We start from the raw sequence: 15722 nt of genomic DNA, 5'->3' as shown, positions 1-15722 counted from the left end.
AAACCAGCCCACTGCTAGTGTTGGTGATGAAAGGAGAAAGAAGGGACCCAGGGAAGTGCTGGTTCTCACCAGAGATGGTTGGCAGCCCTGTGAGGTGGATGTCCCCTGGGTCCCCTCGGTCCCCTCCTGGCTCTGGTGTCCTCGTATAACCCTCTCTCCTCGAATGCGAGCTGGAGCCAGTGACTTATCTCTGCCACTAGAATACGGTCACTGTGACAGACGTCGCTTCTGAAATTAGGTTACAGACAGAGTGGCCTCTGCACCGCTCACCTTTTCCTGCACTCCGGCTTGCCTGCTCTGAGCGAACCGGCAGCTATGTGTGGAGAGGCCCACACAGGAAGGCGCTAAGATCGCCAGCCGACAGTCCACAAGAACCTGAGGTCCTCGGTCCAACAGCCCTCCAGGAACAGAACCCTGCCAACGACCTTGTAAATGAACTTGGCAGGGGTCCTTCTGAGGCCTGCAGACAGCCATCGGCCTGAGTTTGGAAGCAGATCTCCCCCGGTGAGCCTTCCAGAGGCTGCACCCCGGGCCAGTACTTTGGCTGGAGCCCGGGTGAGACCCTGAGCCAGAGGCGCCCCGCTGAGCAATTTGCAAGGTGGCCACAGACACTGGCAGATGTGCATGCAGAGTCCCAGGATCCGTGCGGCCACGCGGAGGATGTGACGGCCGCGTGTGCAGCCGGGGCTTCACGGGAATCCCTCAAAATTGACAATATCTCCTCCCACCCTTTCCAGGCGGTTTATATTTTTAAACAAGCAGAAAATCAAGCTATAGCGACAGTTGCACGTTCTATTTTTGATGCTTAATACGTTACAAGTATTTCTCACCTCATTAAATAGTCTTCAAAGCGTTCTTTGTTCTTAGTGCCTCTTCCGTCATTGTCAGAGGAGAGTGCCAACGTAATTTAGTCACTCCCCTCTCTCACATGTTTTGAACTTAGGGAAGGCTTTTACCGTCTGGGGTCAAGTCTGTCAGCCTGTGGCTGCAAGGCAGGATGGGAAGGCAGGAGGCTGGACCGCCTGTGGCCAAGTGCTCCTGACGCTGCATCAGGTCTACACCGATCCCTAGCTATGTGACCTCGAGCTTGTTACTTAACCCCCCGGGCCTCAGTTTCCCCTTCTGCACAGTGGGGATAATAACCGTACCTACCTCACAGAGCTGTTAGAGGGGTCACGGAGTTAACTCAAGTAAAGCACAGCGCAGTGCCTGACAGGGTTTAAGGCCCGCAGACACAAGCCCGGCCACAGTGTTCTCGCCGCCCATCGGGTCCTGGTCCCTGCGCATCACATCAGCTCTTGTCCCCGGGTTCCAGCTGCCCTCCCACAGACATCTGGGCTTCGCTCCTGCCAGCCTGCTGTCCCTGCACCTTCCGGTGACCCCAGCCCCGCTGCCATCCACAGTCCTGTGGGCGTCACACCTACTCCTGCTGGGTGGCCCTGGGCAAGTGCATCCCATCTCTGGGCCTCAGTTTCCCCATCTAGAATATGGGAGGGGGGTTAGATTAGGAGGTCCACGAGCGATTGCCCACCTCTGAGATTCTAGACTATTCCCTGTTCTTTCAAAGACCTTTTGTTTTCAACAGCACGGAGTATAAGCGGAGCTTCAAACAACTAGCCGGAGCAGAAGGAATCGGAAAACACTTTATTTACCATAACAGAGTGCGAGACTCACGCTCAGCACCCTGGAGTGTGTCAGACACCAGCACAGGGCCTACTAACAGCGTGTACGAACACCCGGGTGGAGAGTGGGATCTTCTCATCTCAAGCCCCTCACGGTGCTTGTCCTGACTCTGAGTGAGACCCCCCTTGGGGCAGACACTGAGGCTGAGCTCCAGCCTGGGCCCTGACCAAAGAACAACGGGAGGGTACCGGTCAGAGGGGTCTGGGGGCTGCACAGGGACAGGGCGGTACTGCAGAAGAAGACCCAGCTCTCACGACCGCCAGGTTCAGGTCCAGCACTTGCTTAAACATAACCTCGCACGGGAGCCTACCCTCGTTCTTCCCTCCAGCGTGTTGTCTCTCACGTCCCCAGTGGCCTTGCAGGGAGGGGGAGGCCGGGGGTTATTCGAGAATGGCCTGGAGAGCGGACCTTGCAGCATCTCCCCAGGCGTTGGGATGGCTGTTGGCAACTCACCTGCAGAAACCCCAGGGGAGACTGTTCTAGGCTCCTCCCCAACTCCCACCCATGGGCTCAGTTTCTGGTAGAGGAAGAAAGCGTCGGCTTCCGTGCTCCTGCCCAGCCCCTCCCCGCCCAAACGTGGACTCTGGACCCCCCGCGGTTAGGGCAAAGTTCCAGGGACTGCAGGCCTCTGCCGCCCCGGGGAGTCACGAAGTGGAGGGAGAGCTCCTCCCCGTCTCGGCACTTGAACCTCTTCACAGCGGCCCACAGTTTTTAGGACTTCAGTCTCTAAGCCACCTGGGCCAGGATCCTACCAGGAGCAGGAGGAGCAGATGGTGGCGTTTCAGGTCCCAAGAAAGGCTGTGTGACCTTGGACAAGTCACTTGGCTTCTCTGAGCCTCTGTCTCCGTTTCTGAAAAAGCAGAGTGATGATCCGGAGTTGCAGAATGACCGTGGAGTTGACATGAGATGGTGGTGGTGACGGGGCCTGGCAGGACGGTGGGCGCCCAGGGGTCGCCTCCCTTCCCGGGGGCAGTGCTGGGCCAGCTGGCCAGCCGAGAAGGGCAGCCTCCGGCGGCAAAGGAGAAGACACCGTGTGCTAAGGCTGCCTCCTGAGCCCGAGGAAGGGGCTGGCCCAGCCCGGGGGGCTGAGTTAGAAGTGCACCTGGGCGGAGGAGAGCAGCGGGAAGGCCAGGAGCGGGTGCAGGCTGAGGTCCATGCCCGGCCCTTGCTGAGCTGCTGCCGGGAAAGCAGGCTTGTCCATGTCCTGCGGACAGGCCAGCCCCAGAGCAGCCAAGGGACTGTCGGGTGAGGACACCAGCTCCTCCCGCGTGAGGTGCTCCAGCCCAAAGGGCTGTTGAGGGGCAGCTGGGGCTGAGGAGCTCGGCAGGAGGGCTTTGAGCTTGGAGGAAGGTCTCAATAGACTGCAGCCGGAGGGCGAGGCAGGTTGGACAGGGCTGGGGGACAGCTGGGCAGGAGGTGCGGTCATCGCAGTAAGGCCAAGGGGCATCGAGGGCAGAGGGGACAGGAGGAGGCCAGGGGAACCGTGAGGCTGCAGCTCTGGAGAGAGTTTGTGCGGAGCCGAGGGAGAGGAGGCCGGGCTCTGGAAGGGGCCGGGTCGCTGCTGGCCGTCTTGTGGTCTGTGAGGCGTGGGGCCCGGGGGCTGCTTGGCCTGGCCCCAGCAGCCGGGGGGCAGGGGAGCCAGGCAGGAGGCGCGGTCCGTGAGGCACAGGCGCTCGTGCACCAGCCAAGTCCGCCTCCACCATGCCAGCTCAGACTGCAGGTCCTGGATCTCCTTCCGCAGAGCGTGGTTGTGCTTCTCCAGGGACTCGTGCTGCTGGAGGGGGGAGCAGGGGGACAGGGAGGGGGTGTCAGCCAGCACTGGAGGCTCGGCATGAGCCCCATTCACACCCCCCTCACCAACCCCTCAGGGTTCTCAACTCTGTGGAAAGATACCACCGGCATGCAGGTGTCCAAGCTGGGGGCCCTGGGCTACCCTCTGGCCACCCGAACACAACCACCAAGTCTCCCCCATTCTACCTCCTACCGAGGCTGAGATGTGCCCACTCCCCACCCTCAATCCCCCCAGCCAGGGGTCTCTACTACCAGCCTGCGCCAGACCGCCACTCAGCCGGGAGCTCCGTCAGCCTCCTAACCGGGGCGGCCCCTAACCTACCCCGCTTTCTTGCCCCGGAGGAACCATTGGGCAACTGGGTTTAAAATTAACCAAACATTTTAAAGGTTCCCACAACTCCCTGGGTGGGGTGACCCCAGTTGACACTTCCAGCTGTATCTCTCAACTTCCCCTGTTGCCCCCCCCCACTTCCTGTCCCTTAACCGGACTCTACTTCCTCACGACATTTCCTGTCTCCTCTGCCGGGACACTCTTTCAGCATCCCCCTCCCCGGGCTCATCCAGACGTTGTAGACTTCTCATGGCAACCACAACCCGCACATCCTGCCGCCCTGGATGCCTCCAGGCTGCTGGGTGCCCCGTGGGAGCCCCCCAGCACCCAGGCACCGTGAGGGGCAGCCGGGGCCGGGCTCTCCAGAGGGCCAGCACCATGAGTTTGCTGGGTGTCCCCGAGTCAGCCCGTGCCGTGCTCTGTCCTGCTGGGTTCTGAGAGCCCACAGGGACGAAAACCCACGTGCACTTGTAAACACCATTCATGATGACCACAGTGGTGGAAAATGCAGAATATTCAAGGACACTATTTCCACAGCTCAAGAGGCTGAACTGCTTTCTTCCGCTCCCTCCGCTCCCTCCAACCCCCACCCCTGGTGGACTCTTTTCAAAAGAAGAAGCCGCGAGGGTGTTTTACATAAAAATGTGGCTTAGGCCACGGACTCAAAGTCCTAACAGGCAGTCAAAGCCACCAGCAGCCTCATCCCGGGCTGGTCTCTGCGTGCGGGATGACATTTTTTAAATGGCATTAGATCACCCTTCGCCTAAATTCTCCAAAGGCTTCCAGTCACCTCCAGAAATTGACACATTCACTCACGCACTCATTCACTTGCCAACTTTAGGCTGCTCAGATGTCACCTACTGGGGTGGGGGGGCATCCCTTGTGGGGTTCCCATCACCCCCGCCCCCACCCCACTCCTTCTTCTCCCCTGCTTTAATTCTTCCCCGTGGCTCCATCACCACCTGACATCCCAGACGCCTCTCGGACCATTAGTTTGACTGCCCGGCTCCCCCATAAAAATATGAGCCCAAGGCTGGGCTTCCGTCTGCTGTGTTCACAGCCGTATCTCCGATGCTTAGAAGCGTGCCTGTCACTCAGGAGACGCTCCATAGGCCAGGTCCTCCGGGAAGGAATGAATAAATGGAAGCCCGAAGCCCCACCCCGGCGCCAGTCCTCGCCCTCACCATCCTGCAGGGCGCTGTTCTCACGCCCGCCCCGGGCCACGCCCACGCGCGTCCATTGGCCTGCAGTGCCTTTTCTGACTTCCGCCCGCTGGGAAAACTCCTATTCCTCCTTCTGGACCCGCCCAGACTTCACCCCTGCATCACCTCGATGCCACTCCCTGTTGCTGCACCCCCGCCCCAGCCCCCGCCCTGTGTGTTTCTGAAGCACTCGTGTTCTGACTGCATGCTCCACAGGGAATGACGGAGTCCCTTCATCTGTCCGGCACTGGTCCAGGGGACGCAGAACAGCAGGGAACAGAGGAGTTCCTGCCCCGTGTCGCTTACAGTCTCGTGGGGGACAAGCAAAGAACCACATCCCGGGGGCTCAGCACTGACAAGAAACATAACCCGGAATAACAAGGAGAGAGATCTCTTGAGATCAGATGGCCCAGAGAGGCCCTTCTGAGGAGGTGACGTTTACACCAAACAACTGGAGGGAAGTGAGGCTCTGGCTGGACTGCTGTCCGAGGGTGGGGGGTGGGGGGAGCGGGGAGCAGCAAGGGCAGAGGCCCTGAGGCGGGAGGTGCTTGTCCAGATTTGGTCGGACGGGAGAACAGGGTGTGGGCTGTTAGGAGACAGGGCGGGCAGGCGGGGGCTGGTGCTGCAGCGAGTGCAGGGTCTCTGGATGCAGAGGGCCGTGAGTTTCACGCATCACCAGAAGGATGGGAGCGTAGGCCAGGTCCTGAGCGCAGCTCTCAATAACCCCCATTAGGAAGTAATGCTGCCCTTCCTCTCCGCATGGAGGAAGAAGGGAACCTCCAAGAGTAGGTGACCATCCAAGTTCAAATTACCATCCAAGGTCAAGAGGCCAGAGCAGGCGCAGCCCTCTCCTGCCCCACTGGGCTCCTTGGCCTCCTTTAGTCTCCACAGGGGTCCTGCCCGTGGGCAGGCATCCTGGTCCCCGTTTTTGGATGGGGATGGGGACAGAAGCCCAGCGAAGGAAGTGACTTGCGCCTCAGCCGGGACTCTAAAGCCAGCCCACCTTAGGCCTGGACCAGAGCTTCTCACGGTGTGGTCCTGGCCGCCTACATCGCAACTCCGACAGGCCACGTGGTCCATCACAGGGCAGCTCCAGGCCTCCGGAGCGGGCCCTGGGGGCGGGGGAGTGACCAGGGATCTGCCTTTCAAGAGGGCCTCAGCTGGTGGCTGTGCTGGGTCCCCCCAGGCTGCCTCCACTTTCTGTCTCCTCTCCCTAGACTGGGGACGCCCAGAGGGCAGCAGCTGTGGACACGCCTTCTGCCCCTGCGACCCAGCATGTCTCTGGAGCACAGTTTCACTCAACACCTAGCAAGTTCCAAATCTCAGCGGCACAGCCCTTCCCTCCCCCCAAATTCAGCGCCGGGAACGCCCAGCAGGGTAGCGGGGTCTGCTCACAGGCCGGTGGAAAAGAGGCAATGGACCAGGGGTGCACAGGTGGGGGTCGGGAAGGGTGCAGTCCCCCACCTGGTGCAGGGCGTCTGCCTTGTCCGTGTGCTTCTGCCGGCTGCGCTGGGCAGACACCCGGTTCTTCTGTTTCTTCTTCAACTGCCTCTGGTGCTCCTCAGGGTCCTGCGAGGGGCACAAGCCAAGGGTTCAGGTCCTGGCAGCGGCTTGTGCCCTCCGTCCTGGCCTTCTGGAAAGCCACGCCCTTCCCGAGTCAAGTCCCTGAAGGTCCCCTGTCTCCCAGGAGCCCCCTCTGGCTCGCTTGGAGTCCACCTACCCCACGGCAGGCATGGCACCACACCTCGTGGGAATGCCAGCCTCCCTCGGTGTCCACGTCCTCGCGCATCTCACGCTTCGGGAGGACAGGCGAGGAAGCCGGGAGGCTGGGATTTGAACCCAGGCAGACTTGACTTTGCGCCCACTCTCTTTATCAGCTAGGTCGCCCTGGGCAAGTCACTTATGTCTCTGAACCCAGTGGCTTCCTCACAGGCCATAAAGCAGGCAGCCCGGGGGCAGCGCCGGGCCAAAGGTAATAAAGGTCACCCTCTTATCGCCACCATTTCCACAGCCGACGTGGTTGATTCCTCCAGCTGTGAGCTCCACCGTGAGGGCAGGACCGGAACCTGAGTCCGCCCCAATGAGCAAGGCAAGCCCAAAGGTGATATTTACCTACTTCAATATTTATTGAGCGCCTACTGTGTGCCAGGCACTGAGCTAGGGAAACACGGCAGTAAACAAAACAGGCAAAAATCCCTCCCCTCAAGTGCTCGCATTCTAGTGGGGGTGCGGGGCAGCAACCTAGAATGAATGAATGAAGTCTGTCCTGACGGAAGAAGGGACACAAAGGTTGACAGCTGTGACTGTTCCCTGCCCCGGATGACAGATTATGGTGTCCACGATACTTACACGAAATATTTAACCAAATGCCCAGAGTTTTGGAAGGTCAGACGAGGCCCTGCAGCCCAACCTCCCCTCCCACAGGCCCCCCTGGGAGGTGTGTTCCGAGTGTAGGGAGCTCAGGAGAGAGCCTGGCGTCCCTGTCGGAGGATGCTGTGCTCCTAGGTTCATGGCCACAGCAGGCGCGTTCCAGGGGCCGGGGCCGGGGCCGGGGCCGGGGCCGGGGGAGGCAGGGGACCGGAGCTTGGGGAAAAGACCCACAGCGAGAGGAGGGGCTGGCTGCTGGGTTCAGGGTCCTGGGAGTCGGGCAGGGCCTCCAGGGGGAGGGGAGAGAGGCTACCTTAAGGGCAGTGAGGGAGAACAGGTGGGTGAGGAGAGAGCAGTGTTCAGAGGCCAAGTTCTAAACGGGAGGCTGGATCTGCAGCATGGGAGCTGGAAAGCCCTCATTCCAATCCCTGGGGAAACAGAAGCCCGAGGGAGTGGGTGTGGAGCCCGCTGCCACACAGCCCTCTGTAGCGCTGGGGCGAGGAGAGGAGCTCTGACCACATTCTCCCGACCCAGGCACGGGGGACCCCCGGGGCATACGCTCCCCCTCCCCTCTCCTGGGTTTCTTGTACTCACCGTCCCTGTCAGCAGCCCCTCGCCCCCGCAGAGGTGCATGGCTCAGGCAGTAGGGCAAAGGCTCACACCTGGTTCGGGGTGTCCCTCAGCTGCTGTGACCTCTGAGTGCACTCTGGGAACCCGAGGAAGTGGTGACTCCTTAAATCCCCAGTGACCACTCCGCCCCCAGCAAGCCAAGTTTCAGTTTCTTCTAAAGCCGCCGGCTGCTCAGAATCCCTGGCTCGGGCTGGCTCACGTGGCTGGAATTTCCTGATATGAACTGGCTTTCCGGTTGGGCCCCTTCTCGGACAGGAGGACAGTGGAGGGTGGCCAGAGGAGGGGAGACCGAAGCCGGGGCGTGGGGAGGGTCTCCCCGGGGAGGCAGGGCAGGCTGCCAGGGACAGAGTCAAGACGAGACAACGGGGCACTGAAGGCACACAGGGGTGCGGGAGAGCCTCTGGGCTCTAGAATCGGAGGGCCCCAGGGTCACAGTCCACCTCTGGCACACGGCAGCTGTGCAGCTTTGAGAAGGTGATTCAGCCTCTCTGAGCCCTAGTCTCCGCAACTGTAAAGGGTGTTGGGGAAATGGTACAAATACCCGCTCATAGTCTTGATGCAGAAACCACGCGAGATGACACAACCATCCCAAGCCCTCCGAGACCAGTGTTGAGGCAAAAGCAATCAGTGGCCCTTAAACAGGGGAACGGATGAATGAATGACTGTGTTTTCATGCCACAGACCATGCGGCAGCAGAGGGAGTGACGTCTAGCAGTCAGAGGCACAGCTCCCGAGCTATGTGGCTCTGGGACGTCATCTCCCCTCTCCGTGCCGCTACTTCCAAAGCTGTAAAGTGGGGAGAACGGTCACTCCGCCGTGAAGATTAAACGAGTTCCGCCAGGTAAGGCACCTGGAACCGTGGCCGGTGCAGAGCGAGGGCTCAGCAGACGTCACAGTGAACGCGGTGGAGGGAGATCGGAGCCGCGCCCACCACCCTGCCTGCAAGTCCCAACGCCCCGCCGTACGGCAGAGACCGGAACGCCTGAACAACATAATGTCTGTGACGGTTGACAACACGGATGTGCCAGCATGTAATGAACGTATAAAATACGTGTGGGAAGGGGACACGCAATTCAGAGGGAGGGACTGAGGGGGACCCGGGCACTTTAGTTACGTCTGCGGTGTTTGGATGTGTAACCTGCGGAGACACAGTCCTACGTGACAGTGTTATCTGCACTTTAGGGTGCACCTGAAATGTTTCATAATAAAACGTTCTGTTAAAGACCTAGCAGACCCTGGAAGCCCAGCCACGCCTGCGTGGGGGCTGTGTCTCAGAGAGACCACGCTTGGAAGGGACATCTGTTGTGCAGGGGACGGAGGAGCCAGGAGCTCCTGCCCCAGAACCGCGTGTGGTGTATCCTTGTGGTCGGGTGATTAGAACACCGGGGGCTTGTGCCTGCATCCCGAGAGCTTGGGATTGATGGTGTGGGATCAAAAGAATGGCAAGTGGGCTCTGGCTCATGTGGCTCAGTGGATTGAGCTCCAGACTGGGAAGCAAAGGGTCACTGGTTCGATTCCCGGTCAGGGCATATGCCTGGGTTGTGGGCCGGGTCCCCGGTGGGGGGCATGTGAGAGGTAACCACACACTGATGTTTCTCTCCCTCTCTTTCTCCCTCCCTTCCCCTCTTCTCCAGAGATAAATAAATAAACTCTTTTAAAAAAATGGCAAATGGATCTGATCTTCTGGTGATGGTGTCCTGAAGTACTGTGCTGAGTACTGAGCTGAGGAGTGCGCAGCTGCCAGTGATCTAAAAAAAAGCGCACCACAATTGATTAGCAATGTCTGCCAGGCTGGGGTTGATTAGTGATGTCTGTACGAGCAGTGCATTGAGAGTTAACAGTTCCGAGAATCCACATAAAACCAGTCTGGTTTTAGAGTCAGTTAGGACTTGGCTCTGACACCTGGCTCTCTGCTCACCAGGCCTGTCACCTTGCACCTAGGTGTTCTCATGTGTATGCTGGGCCTGACAAAGACATCACTCCTATTTTACAAAGTTGTTTGGATGATGGAAAAGAAGGCAATGAGAAGAAAGCTCTTTGCATATTGTGAAGTATGGTTCAGCTGGAATTCACTCCCGTCCCTGGGATTTGTGGGAGCGCCGAGTGGATGCGGGCTCATAACGGGAAACTCCTGGGTGGGTGGGATCTGGCATGGCAGCGGGCCGGGCCCTTCTTGCTCGGGAGGGTCCTGCGAGCAGAAGCCGAGGCGGGGCACCGCGTGCAGCGAGACCGCCCTGATTTCTCTGAATGACTTTTGTTTCCTGGAAACCGGGGAGGCTGGGCATCGTGCCCGAGACGAGCACCTGAGGGGCTCATTAAACCAGTCCACAGGAGGACCTAGGGGGCCTCGTGCGTGATGTAACCAAGAAAAAAACATCTTGGGGAGGGGTGGTGGGGAGGGCCCAAGTGTCCCCACCCCAGCCCCCAGCCCCCAGGCCCCGGATCCCTGACCCCCTCTCTCCAGAACCCGCCTCAGGTGGGCAACAATCAGCGGGCGTACCTGCGGCCCCTCCCAGGAGGCCACCGCCCTGGAGGAAAACCGAAGAAGGCAGTGTTTATGGCTTGATATCCCTGAGGAGTGGCAGGGAGGGATGGACAGGGAGCGGTAATGTTTAACCACGAATGGTTGTGCGAAGCCTTCCCACAGAGGTGGACCCCTGCCTGGGCTGGTAGAGCAGGCTTCAGGGGCATGCAGTCCAACGACAAGGTGAGGAAACAAACACCTGAGAGGCAAGGTCATCCGGTGGTGGAGGGCAGAGCTAGAGGGTGGACATGCCTCTCTCCCCCAGGCCCTCGGTGCTCCCTCTTTGAGCCAAGCGTGTGGAAGGGCCTGGTTCCAAGCCTGCAGCCCCCGCGGGTGAAGGGTCAAGGCCTCCCGAAACATAGCTGCAGAGCGAGCTCCTGGGCAACGGGGACACTGCCTCTCTCTGTCCCTCTGACATGCCCCCTGTGCCTCAAACACGCCTCCACGTGATGGGTGCTCCGTTAATGAATTCATGAGCAGAAGTCCATCAGGCAGCTTGCCCCCTGGGGGCCCCAAAAGCTTCCTGGCTGAGTAAAGAGACTTCTGCCTTACTCATTCCCACAGGACCTGCCCTGGGCTCCTGGGACGCTCTCCCTAACCAGCCTCATTTTACCCTTGAGGAACCTGAGGCACAGGAAAGGGACTGTCACATGGCTGGTTTGGGAGACGTTAGGATGCACTGATGCTCCGTCCCAATTCCTTCCCACACTTCCTGGAGTTGGAGAGACTCTGGGGTCTCCAGCGGCCCAGGGATGAAGACCCTCTTTCTAGGTGCCCCCACCATATGCACCCCTCATTGGAGGCCTGGTGTCTCCTGGGCATCTTGAAGGAGCTTCAGACAATGGACAGGAGACAAGGGGGCCAGGTGGCTGTGGTGGTGGGGGAGCTGAGGCTGGCTATGGAAGTCCCACTTGCAACTGTGGACGGGCCTCGAGGGAGCTCAGCCTCAGCTGGGACGAGTTTACAGCCCAGCGGGGTGTGGGACACGCGCAGGAAAGACGGACCGGCGGGGCAGAGGGCACGCTTCCTGCTGGGGAGATCAGAGAAGCGGGCGGGCCCCGTCCTGGACCTGCAACTTGACCTCGGGCAAGTCACTTAACCTCTTTACGCCTCACCTGTGAAATGGGGACAATAATACAAGGGTTTGATGAGGTAATGTAGGTAAAGGGCTTGGAACACTGCCTGGTGCGCAGCGAGCGAGTCACGCAAACATCGGTTAAACTTTTAACAAAGGCAGCCCGTAAACACCTGATGAGCTTTTTTGTTCACGTAACAATAGGTTTGTATTTTATTATCATTGATTTCAAAGAAAAAATATACTGGAGTGCAAGAACAGGGATGAGATTTGTTTTCTAATGAAATAGCTTCGTACTGAAAAAAGATGTTAATGACTACCCCATGTGTAAGAAGTAGCACTTAATATGTGATATAAATTGCTCAAAATGTCTCAAGCTCACAAAGAAGTCTCCATAAGAAATGGGCAATTAGGGTTCTCTGGATTCTTCATTTTATAAGTGATCTAACTCAAGTTTAAGTCCCTGACAAGTCTAGAGTGTTCCAGCTTCAGGCATGGCTGGATCATGATGCCCAAACAATGTCAGAAGGGGTCAGTGTGTCACCCTACCTGCTCTGCCCTGGGCTGGCTACATTTTCAGGCAGGGACCACTCGTGGGAGCAAGATGGGTACCAGAAACACCAGCTTAGCTGCCCCAGGCTGGGGGTGCATCCTTCTGCCTTTTACTACTTTCCCCATCATTCTAACCAGAGTCCTAGGCCCGGCTCCCCTGGGTCCGACTGCAGTCATGTGGCTAATTCCTGACATGAGTCGCTGTGGACAGAAGATGGTGAGAAAGGCAAGGCTGGGTCCCAGGCCCACCCTGGAGCCCGAGGAATAGGGTCGGCCCCACATTCACCAGAGGGACCGTGGGCGAGGAACGGGCAACTCCCAGAGGGCATCGGAGTGCCAGGGGTGGGAGAAGAGGAAACAGATGCCGCGCTGACACCACCACCTTGGCTCAGGTCCAGATGATGAGTCAGCTGCCGCTCAGAGGCACGTCCCTGGGCCGAGCACACCCCCAGGTGGCACAAACCCAGCGAATGCCCCATGAGTCTCGGACGCCAAGGCCAGCACCCCCTCCTCCCACTGCTTCACGGGGGCCTGTGGGTGGGAAAGCGAAGACTCGGTGGGAGGACAGTGCTAGGTGAACTGAGTGCTGGGCAGGGACGCGGCGCGGTGACACTGAGGGGACTCCCCAGGGAGTCAGGGAAGAAAGGGCCGACTCGCTTCAGCACAGCGTGGTATGAGTGCTCCTTGAAGGCGGAATCTGCAAACAGCCAGGCTGCCCAGGACCTGGGGGGAGGGCTCTGCCGGGGCTCTGCGACGTCACCACTGCCCAGTCCTCCATCAGAGTTGGCACACGTTCCCGCCTCCCTGCCCTGCGGGGCCCTCTGCCTCCTCCAGAGCCTTGCGCTCCTGATTCTCTGCTATTCCCGTAACATAGCGGTCCCCAGCCTTTAGGGCACCAGAGGCCGGCTTCGCGGAAGACAAGTTTTCCACGGAGCGGGGTGGGGGTGGGGGCGGGGGAGGGCAGGAGGCAGAGCTCACCTCCTGCTGTGCGGCCCCGTTCCTAACAGGTCACAGGTGGGTACTGGTCCTCGCCATGAGGGTTCAGCACACACCTTTACCATGCACCTTACCGGGAAGCTGACTCAGACTTTTGGAAGTGGGCGGGGAGCTGAAATAATAAACAGGCAAGCACCGAACAGTCCTCTAGCCTCCCAGAGCTTTGCGGGATGTGGCCACAGTGACCACAGCTTCCACGTTTTCCCAGGGGGTCCAGGTCCCAGAGAGAGTTGAGTTCCATCCCTGCTTTGCTGCCTCCAGTGGGGATGGGCTGGTGGAAAGCCTTCGGTGTCATGGCGAAATACAAAAACAAAGGATTTGGGGAATGTGTGGGGGAGGGGGATTGAGCAATTTCAAATTTAAATAGGGTGGTCAGGCAGGGCCTCACTGAGGTATTTGAACAGCATGCTTTTCTGAGACATTGGAATTGGAGCAGAGCACTGAAGAGGGAGAGATGGCAGGGAGGTATGGCCTAGGGTTGGAGGGGACAGGGAAGAACAGGTGATGAGGGCGGAGAACCAAGAGGGCCGGGCACTCAGGGCCTCACCAGCCATGGGAGATCTCGGGCTCTAACTCTGCAGGACACAGGGGGCACCCCGCGGGCAGCGCTTAGAGCAGAGCAGGGACTAGGCCTGAGCAGCGGTCACAAAAGTCCCTGAGCCTTGGGGAAGGGGCACAGGGAACCTGGTTGAGGGGCTGCTGCAGCCGTCTGGGTGAGTGGAGCTCTGGCTCGTGTGTCGGTGTTGATAACAGGGTACCTGGCGCTCAGGTTGCCGCGTGGAGAAGGCTCAGTGACTGCTCCCCGCCAGTCCCCCAGCTGAGCCCCTCCAGACCAAGCACCGCACGGCCGGCTCTGGAGGATGCCGCAGGCACGGGGGAGGCGGACGCAGGTGTTGGAAGAGCCCAGGTTTCTAAACTCCTTCCCCACTCCTCAGGTTCTGCAAAGGCCTAAGGATGTCATGAGCCCTTGGGTGCGTGGTGGGGGTGTGAGTAACAACTCACTCTGTCATCTGGACGTTGGAAAGGACGCCTCCTCTGCCACCCACATCAGGCAGCTGGGCTGAGACCTGTAAGGAGGGTGCTTGGACACTCTGATGTCCCGAGGTGGCCTGCTCACTGTCCACACTGACGGGCGACAGCCACCCTTAAGGAGTGGGGCCACCAGCGCAGAGCGGGGCAGGGCTGAGGTCAGCGGGCAGTTGCCGTACCAGTGACTAGGCTGTACGTGCAAACCTCCAGTTCCTTGTTTACTAATAAGGAGGGCAGAACCTACATTGGGAATGCTGCCCCCGTGGGCCAGTTGGTGCTCCCGCTGTGCACACAGGGTCCAGAAAAATTAGACTTGCATCACAGGTATGTTTCACCAGAGGGGAAAAACAATAGGATTTCTCTTGTCAAAACTGTAATTTGAATTTAGATCTCCTAAGTACACTATAGTTTAAAAGAATGAAAGAAAATTCATCCAGAGCAAGCTTAAAAATAAATATTTACAGAGACACATAAATAACTAAAACACTTAGGTAATGCTTCATGATCAGCAGTTGTAACTCCAGCAGGGTCTTTTTGTCCCGGCCCTTTGCTGTGGGTCGTGCTGCTGCAGGGCAGAGCTAAAGGTGATACACGAAGTGCACAGTTGGATCCAAAGGGCTTTAGCTCTTAACTGTAACACAGTAGTGCCCAAGTTTCCTCCCCAAACATTGGGGAAACACAACTCTTTAAAAGGTTACCTAGAACTTGCCCTGGCTGGGTGGCTCCGTTGCTTGCGGCATCATCCCATACACCAAAAAAAAAGGTCGTTGGTTCCATTCCCAGTCAGGGCACCTACCTGGGTTGTGAGTTTGATCCCTGGCCAGGGTGAGTGCAGGAGGCAACCGATCAATGTTTCCCTCTCTCTCTTTCCCCTACTTCATCTCTCTCTCAAATCAATACCCACATCCTCAGGTGAGGATTGAAAAAATAATAACAATAATAAAATAAAAGGTATCTGGAACTCTACCCTCAAGTTGCAATTTACTCAGAGACTCTCCCTTCCAAACCGGGTTTCACAGCTGTCAGGAGCTGGGTGTTTTAATTTCATGATTCCTTCTCCTGAATATAATCACGGTTATAAATAACTACAGCTCTGCAGAACTTCTCTCCCAGTTTTCTCCCAAAGGTATTCCCTAAAGACTTTATTTCCAGAGCACCCTTTCCTCCTCTGCACCAGGCAAGTGAAAACACTGCCTGTCACTGGCGTCCTACACGTATCTCTAAAAGCCCCTATACCTCCCACCACGGGTTTCTAGCTATAAGCAAATATTATTCAAAAGTGAAACCCAGTTACTTCCTGCTCTCCTGCTATTTCACAGAGCTTCCCGCTTTCTGCAGTCAGATGGCTTTCTGCAGTCGGATACACACTGTAATGCTACTCTGTGGCCCTTGGGAAGCCGTAAAAACAGCTTGGACAGGGCTGGACTTAAAGCCTGACATTTGAACAAGGATTTCAAAGCTAGTGGCAATAGTCAAGTAAAGCAATCCATAAGTGCTTAAGGTAATGAGTTTAAGTTCCCCTTAAACCTGCTCCAGAGGTAA

At 58.1% G+C, this 15722-nt stretch overlaps 1 protein-coding gene across 4 annotated transcripts; it reads right to left on the bottom strand.

Annotated features, from left to right (window-relative positions):
* Positions 1–1632: 1632 nt before the first annotated feature.
* Positions 1633–8129, bottom strand: BATF2 (basic leucine zipper ATF-like transcription factor 2). Of its 4 annotated transcripts, none has more exons than XM_045855073.1 (3): positions 7969–8129; positions 6472–6576; positions 1633–3457 (listed from the first exon to the last, which is right to left on the bottom strand). In XM_045855073.1, exons 1-3 carry the CDS (start codon positions 8005–8007, stop codon positions 2774–2776), a joined length of 828 nt encoding a protein of 275 aa, XP_045711029.1. In that variant the 5' UTR covers positions 8008–8129; the 3' UTR covers positions 1633–2773. The 4 variants fall into 4 exon arrangements, with proteins under 4 accessions (XP_045711029.1, XP_045711030.1, XP_045711033.1 ...); XM_045855074.1 differs by having other exon boundaries at positions 1633–3454; XM_045855077.1 differs by lacking the exon at positions 7969–8129 and adding an exon at positions 6728–6893 and having other exon boundaries at positions 1633–3454.
* Between the last annotated feature and the right edge of the window lie 7593 nt (positions 8130–15722).

This window comes from Phyllostomus hastatus, unplaced genomic scaffold, assembly GCF_019186645.2.
Source record: "Phyllostomus hastatus isolate PE091 unplaced genomic scaffold, TTU_PhHast_1.1 phas_scaffold_11, whole genome shotgun sequence".
Taxonomy (NCBI): domain Eukaryota; kingdom Metazoa; phylum Chordata; class Mammalia; order Chiroptera; family Phyllostomidae; genus Phyllostomus; species Phyllostomus hastatus.
Note: the sequence above shows the minus strand (reverse complement) of the source record. Positions and strands in the feature narration are given on the sequence as shown.